Here is an 8,029-nt window from a genome sequence, read left to right as displayed (position 1 = left end):
TCTTTTAAAAGAATTAAATTTCTTTTTCATTTGAACGATTTTATTAAACCTTCTCATTTTATTCTATAATTATATAATTAAATTAATTAAAATGAAAGGAAATGACATTTTATGTTCTAGAGGCTTATATGGAAGTTTCCCGGCAAATGTTCTAACGTGTCGTTATAAAAAGGCAGGCAGAGAAAACTGTAGCAGCGAATTTGAGGAATAAAAGGTAAGGCATCTTAGAGCATTACGGAATATTAATAATGTAAATTTTCATGATTTCAAAACGGATCTTCCCCTTCTTTGATTTCAGATAGAAGGAACGCGGAATCCGAAATGCGCGCGCGCAAAGAGATGGAAAAAGAAACTGGATGAAATGAAATTATTAAATTATGGGCGTTGCTCTCTCACAAGCCACCACCCTCAGAGTACGGCGCAACGCGCGGTGGTAGGGATTGATGGGTGTGGTGGGAGTCGCGAATCGGACCCGGGCGCGCGAGGGAAGTAAGGAGCAAGGGTAGGGCAACCGCGCGCCTCCATCCGCCGTGCCGGCGCCTTCAGCGTTCAGCGGAGTTTTCAGATCGCTCTAGTACGTGAGAGTGCGCGCGTCGGTCGTTGTCCGTTGCTCCTCCGCGCGCCGGCTCTGATCCCACGCGAGGCAGCTAATCGCGCGCGTATTTCGCGAGTATACCCGGCGCCGCTCTCGCTCTCTCGTCTCGTAACAGCGTTCGCTGGTTCGCAACGAGCGATGCCGTGCCCATGAACAGGAATCGAGGGGACATCGCGTATCCGCGTGTGGCATCCTTTTATCCTCCGTCAATTTTTCTTTTCCATCCCCGTGTCTCCCCCTCTTCCCCCCCTCGGTAACCCACAATGTACTTGACTCTCTGATTCGTTCTTCATTTCGCTCATTCTCCCCCCCCTGTCTCCCTCCCTCCTTCCCCATCCGTGAGGTCCACGTCCATCGGTCCTTTGGTTCCAGTGCCTCGACATTAATCCGTGTGTGAGTATCGTCGCCGGTGTTTTCTGTTCCGAAAAGTGCCGCTTTGTCTCTTCCTCTCGCGTAACAGCCTCCCTGCTCACTGCTCTTCCTGTACCTTCTCGTAGAAGTCAAGTGTGCTGTGCGCGTACGGTTTTCCCCCATGCGTGTGCGCGCGCGCGCTCGAACCGCTAAAGAAACGGCGCAGCAGGTGTAGAAAAGGGGAGGAGGAGAAACGAGACGACGACGCAAGAGAGAAGTGCGACGAAACTTTTTATGCGGATACACGTAACTATTTGTCCGGCGTGATCGTAGTGCTGCAATTGTCTCGATAAAAGTTTTCCTCGCGCGAGTTTAACCGACCGACGGACGGGACTCGGCGCGGTTTCCCAATCCGCGTTCTTTCTCTCTCTCTCTCTCTCTGTCTCTCTCGTTGACAGTTCGCGAGCGCGCGCGAGAGCGCGACACTCTCGGCTCGGCCGCTGCCGCGCGCGCGCGCGCGCGAGCGCGCTCGAGAAAGAGAGGAATAGAGATAGGAAGGGAGAAAGAGAGAGACTCTCGTGAGATTCTTCGGCGGAGCTGCCGGGAGCCGGGAGCCGGGAGCGCGCAACGCCAAGTTTTTGTGAATCTCCGCGTCGCAGTAAAAGCAGCCAAAATTCGGGTGAAAGGTGATCCGAAGCCATCCTACGCGATGGACCAAGCCGACGAGCAGGACTTGGAAAATCCAGGCGGAGGATCAGTCGTCGCTGCTACCAATGGAAGCGCCATCGGAAGCAACGGGACGAACGGTGCCAATGGTCATCAACACCACCAGACACCGGAGGGTTCCTTGGTGAGTAGTTCTCATTTCCTTTTCATTTTCCGGCGCCCAAGCGCCACTAGTTGGATTATTCTTCCGTAAATGAATTGTCCGCCATGCATGTGTGCCCAAATAGCGTGGCTAAATAGCATTCGATGCGAGATGTAACGTACCGTTGTGAAAAGAAACGCGGCCAATTATAGGTTAACTTCGAGTTGGTTCATTTCATTTCGCTGATTACACGCCCGGACGTGTTGGTCGCCGTCGCTCGGTACGTGCCCTTTCGTTTGTTTTATTTCGTTGTACGATCTTACATCTGTCGAGAGAAAATTGTCCGATCTGTTGCATTTTCGACTTGAAATATTCGCAGTGGATTTGTAGTAAAGATTCGTTTATCTCGGGACGATAAATGAAAACACACTTTCGGAAGAGAACGTATAAAGTGACCCGATGGAATCACAGTGAGAGGATTCGTCACGCAGAAGGAACGGTTTTGTGTTTTCAGCTACCTAAAAATTTAGCTGTAAATGCAGATCGGAAAACAATTTTTGTAGGTTCCTCATTGAAACGATAATGAAGGTCATTCTAGTATAATGAGAAATATTGCAAGAAATTTGAACAGGGTCTAGTAACCCGGTTGGACGTACACATAATTATTCCCGCACGATTATTTTGCCACTTTAACAAAACTGTTTTCATATCTGTATTTACAAACGTACAGCTAATTTTTTAGATGTTTTAGGAAAACCAGTCTTTCCGCGAATTAGGGATTACGAGACACGTCATTGTGTTGCGTATCGAATAGCTCGCTATTTAGACGCATATAAAACAGGTCAGAGAAATGTGAACAAAAGATTTTGAGAAAAATGTAGCAAATATGATGTATGCAAAATTCTTGCTATTTTCAAGACAAAAATACAAGTTTAAATGACGATTGAAATAAATCGTAAAACGCGCAATTTGAAGAAACTAATGCGCTTTCGTTGTATGATTAACATTTTAAAAAATATAGTTTTGGCGAATATTTCTGCGCGCACATGTACGAGAATACAAAGAATTTGGCGTAGTAGTATTTTCTTTCGATAAAGAAATGATGGAAAAAAATGTTTTACCCTTGATGCTTCTACCTACCAGTGGGTCGGATCGAGCGAAATATTTCAACAAATTTTTGTTACCTGATCTTCCCGTTTTCCGACTGGGCCAGGCAACTACCGTTTTATTCAAAAATTTGTGAATCGAGATTTTCTATAAAATCATCGAGATTTTAGATATTGCAATAAAAATATATGTACAATATATATGCGTGGAATCTTTTATATTCTTGTACTGATATGAAAATATATACAAATATAAGAAATTATAGTTGAAAATTGTTTACACATTATGTAATTTTGCACAATCGCGGAATTAAAATTCTAGTATCGATACAACGTGGTATATGATTTTTATTTTAACATCGGCGATTGTAATTGTCGGTAGGAATATGTCGATATAAATGAAATGGTTTGATCTTGATCCAGTGCCAGGTGAAGCAATATTAGTTTACAAACAAGGTCAATCTCGCGGTGTGTGTTCACTCGCACTCAATGTTTTCCTTTGTATTAGATATGTATTTTATGTCTTCGATTATTTTCATCCTCGTGAAATTTACGTTTCGACGAATTTTGTAAGAGGCATTCGTCGAAAAGAAAAAGAAAGAAAAAAACGCGTTTACTCGCGGGCCTACATGGCTGTAACTTATCTCTGTACATGTGTTACATGTGCAAATTGCGCTTCGTTAGTAACTTTTTACCATACATTTAATGTAACAACTTTGCTTTATGTAATTTACATGTAGTCATATTTGTTAATGTCTGCGATTTTCATATTTCAAACTTGGATTTTTGTTTAATGAAAGAGTACTCGAGACTTATCGGAGAAATTTAACGATCGATGAAAAACATCGTATCGGTATAAATATTATTTAATATTATTAACGTCAAAATTAGTGATGCTGTTGCTGATGAGGGATCGAAGCAATTATCGTTTGTAATGTATAATTATCTGACTTGGTTTGCTTTTTTGTAATAAGATTTTACAATAGAAATCGTTTCACGTTGTGCAATTAAAATTTTCGTTTTTTTTTTAACATGTCTAAACTTATATTTAGAATTATTTGTAAATAGCTTGAATGAAAGGAGAATCAGATTAATAGTATGGAACCTAGTATTAAGCGTTTCGTGCACGGGGAAAATAATTGCTGTAATTTATATTAATAGCAGCAATTTATTTGAAACTTGTAGGAGCACGAATCTGTTTACTGCTATTTTTATAAAGACTTTGCGAGTATTTGAAAGTGAATTAGGTCGCATCGTACCTATTGTTTTTGTCACAATCGTTTTTGCTACTTAAAAAGGACGATACAAAGAATAAATCAATATTAATTAAAAACATTTTTAAGTAGATTATTCCTGGATTTATTTCCTGCATCTTTGAGCGCATTTTAAATTATATAGAATAATATTTAAATATATGTACTTAAATATCCAGGGGAATAAATAAAATAATTTCGTGTGATTAGAAGCGAATGATTAAAGAATAACTAAAAAGAGTTTAAATTAAGTTTTTAGTTGATTCATTATTCGACAGCAATCCTTCTTGTAGCTTTCACTTGAAATAAACATAAAATAATTTAGTATAAGAGATATGAGATTATAATGTTAAATAGCATCAAAACTTTTGAAGCACTATAAAATCATGGTTTTTTTAATCTTTACGTATCTCTTTTGTGCGAGTAGCATCTTACATACAATAACTTATATACAAATTAACTGAAAGTAATTATGTAAATGCAGATGATACGATTTCCCATCTTTAATATATATTTACATGTATCTGTTTCATTGTTTTTCTCCGTTATTAGTGATGATGCTATACTGAATTTTTTTTAATTTTTACTTGCAATTACTTGCAAAATGACAGTATTTAATGCATTTGCATTTTTCTTTCTTAAATTTGTACCTTATGACATCGAGTTTAATGGTTTTCATCTATTTATTGTTTTACATTCTTGGGCATTTAATCTACATAATTACCGTCATAAATTATTATCTGTATTCGCGTGCTAGTCGTGAGTGAAATTTATTAAGTTCCAATTCACGTGAGACACAGACATACTCTCGCTTCGTGCGGTTTTGATTTTTTCGAATTTGGATCCGCTAATCATACTAATTACATCTATATAGAACGCGAGAGCGTGCGTGCAGTAAGCAAGCACCAATTAATTTTGGTACAACAGAGAGAGAGAGAGAGAGAGAGAGATGTCGCAATGATATTCTTTATTGTTAAAAGTATAGATGTAAACAGGTCTCCACCTGAGAGGATTTGTACGCGATACACATACGCGCGAGCGTGTGCGTGCATTTGTGCGCGTGCTATCAGGACACCGCGTTTCGTTCGTAGAAGGGAAAAGGAAACGGAAAAGGAAAGATGTACGTATAGGATAGTACAGAGGAGGAACAGAGAACGGATAAAGAGGAGAGTAGCGAAAGGGGGAAAAAGATAGAGACTCGCGCGGAGTCGCGCGAAAGGGGTGAAGGTGGGAAGGAGAGGGTTGGGGGGATTCGCGGGTTCGTCGTCAGCGTGTACAAACAGCGCAAGGGCGGGGATTCCCCCTTCGGCCAATCGGATCGACTAGCGAATGCGCTCACCTACGGTACCGCCGTCTTGCTGCTCGTTCACCTGCAGACGCCATGTCGTGACGTCACGTCTCATTACGACGGGCCCCGACGTTTATGGTAACGACGCATTGTCGCACCTCGCGACAAGTCATTCGCATAGTTTATTTCATTTTGGCAATTTCATTTTGATACACGAAATCGCGATTGCAACGTGTGTTTCACGTATTCCACGATGTATTTCTCGAACGTAAACAACAATCGATAATATTATTTGCTATCTTTGCATTATTGAATTTGTAATTTTTTATTGCGAATCTTTTAAACTAGATCTCGGTGACACATTCCGCGCTATTTAATTGCGACTTTTCAGTCGACAGCCAGCGTAAGAAAAAAAAAACACCATAAATCGTATAGCCTCTTATATTGCCTATCTTCGATGGTACTGGAATTTGTATCCGAATAGATGGTTCCATTAGGAGGGCTAGATAGGGGGATAATGTCGGGGGAAAACGATTTTGGCGGTACGTCCTTCGGTAAGCTTTCGAAACGGCGTCACGATTTTACGGGCCCGAGATACAAATACCTGTCCAGGGTACTACACACGAATCTTCTATTCTATCGAGGAGAAACGCAGTAAGGCCTTGATGGATTCACGGGGAGTGCTGCTTTATTATTCGGCTGTTTTACGATTGCCCTATAAAGATCTCATAATTAGATTTTGAACGTAATATCCTGCCGGAACTTGGCCAGGCCCTCGAATGGTCGATCCGTACGAAGGTCAAACTCAAAATTGCGAGGGCCGATCTCTCGGTTTTTTTTTTAAATCTCTTTTCAGAGATGCATCCGTGAGTCTTAGCTCGGGACGAATAATAAAGGGAGAAATCAGCTTGATGTTGCCAAAGGGATATTTGTCATTAAAGAATACCGCGATAGATGAAGACTGTATTTTTTTTGTACATTGTTCGATCGAAATCTCGTTGGAGTGAAACGTCACTCTATAATGATTCGTCTATACAATAGGTACAGTAATAAACCTTAAGAAGTTGATCAATCGAATGTGAAGGTAATAATCGCCTATGGTTAATTTATTACCGCTTAAAATTTCGTCGTAAAAGAGTGAAAAGCTCTTGAGCTTGTAATTAAAACGATTTGTCAATAAAAGTAAAAAATCCATAAGAGGCCTATTTATTTTTATTTTACATACAGTAGAGATCATAAAGATCCATAAGATGTCAAAGGACATTTGTACGTCTTTTTAGTCTCCAAGTGTACTTTTGTGTGATATATGTGAATTTTGGCAAATCACTTGAATAATTATACAAACTCACTTTTCACCCTCTACGAGATTTAGAGAGTTGTATTTTAAAAGATTAATCGATATCGATCTATGCACTTCCGAAATGGGGAACTTTCCACAGTTTGGAGCCTCGTGGAGGGTTGATGAAACGTTATTAATTACGCGAGAACGAGCAGCAGGCAGGTGGCCGGTTCCCCCCCGTGGCGTGGAATTATTCGTACGCATCGGTGCGCGTTTCTCGAATGCGATTCGCAGGAAAGGCGCGTGCATCCGCGTGAAACGCGCGCCGACAGTGCGCGTGATCGCCGTGATCCTGATCCGAGCGGCGCGCGGCGGTGGCGGTGGCGGCGCACGAGCGGAAAGAGAAGGTAGTGAGGTAGTGAGGTGTGTAGTCTCTCCTCCGCGCGCCGCCGTTGTTGGTGGGGAATCACGGCGTGGCGACGGCGACGGTGCGCGGCGGCGCAGGAGCATCGAAGCGCGGCAAAGAGGGGCGTCTCTGAATGAAATGAAGAAAAAAACGAGGAGAACTGAATCGCGATTGGTCCACACTCGGCCTTACGGTCACGCCTTGCCTTTATACATACGCGCGCTCTCCTCTTACGAGACGAACGCGAATCGATGATGTCCTCCCCCTCTACCCTTCCGCATAAAGCGCAAAAACGCATTCCTGCCTCATTCTCGTGACCATTTTACTGCAATGCCGCAAATTGAAAGAAAAACGCAACTTCAATCCATAACCCGTTGATCGCGTCGTTAAATATTGAAGATTACTTGAAGAGGGATATAAAAAAAATCCAAACGCCACGTAGCAAAATATTTGCAGACACTTTTTTTTGTTATTAATTTGTATCTTGTTCTTCGATCAGAGTTCACTATTTACGTATATCGTATTCACGTTTCTCGCGGCACAGAGAGCGAGAGAAAGGCGTCGAGAGCAAAGTTCGAAAGAAAAAATGTAATCAGGATAAAATTCCAATGTGTGTCAGGTTCTGCCACGCTATAGCGTGGTCTAAGACTTTGAGATAATCGGTCTTCTCGCTCGATATTATTGATATTATCGATGTAGGGAACGCAAGACGAAGGGGATCCAAAACCAACAAGGCGGAGAGCTCGATACGATCGGCACGATCGCACCACGGTGCACCACCATTCCGCACGCTCCCTCACGACAATTATCGATCGCTTAATGACACCGATTTTATCGAAAACAACAGAACTGTAGTCTCGGGTTTCCATCAACTTTGAACAAGTTACGCGCGGAGAAAGCTGTGTTTCTACCTATAATGATTTCTTCTCAAGTAGGTTATGAA

The 8,029-nt window shown here is 41.8% G+C and overlaps 1 protein-coding gene across 2 annotated transcripts in view; it reads left to right on the top strand.

The window, feature by feature from the left end:
• The first annotated feature begins 464 nt into the window (after nt 1-464).
• LOC105834405 (protein dead ringer homolog) overlaps nt 465-8,029 on the top strand; it is a 107,550-nt gene continuing 99,985 nt past the window's right edge. The window contains exon 1 of one of the 2 annotated variants that reach the window (XM_012676858.3): nt 465-1,796. In XM_012676858.3, the coding sequence (XP_012532312.1) occupies nt 1,656-1,796 (141 nt within the window). In that variant the 5' untranslated portion in view covers nt 465-1,655. The remainder of the gene's footprint in view (nt 1,797-8,029) is intronic. The other variant, XM_012676857.3, reaches the window with a different exon arrangement.

The sequence above is a fragment of the Monomorium pharaonis genome, chromosome 8, assembly GCF_013373865.1.
Source record: "Monomorium pharaonis isolate MP-MQ-018 chromosome 8, ASM1337386v2, whole genome shotgun sequence".
NCBI classification, from domain to species: domain Eukaryota; kingdom Metazoa; phylum Arthropoda; class Insecta; order Hymenoptera; family Formicidae; genus Monomorium; species Monomorium pharaonis.
This window is presented reverse-complemented; position numbering and strand designations above follow the sequence as displayed.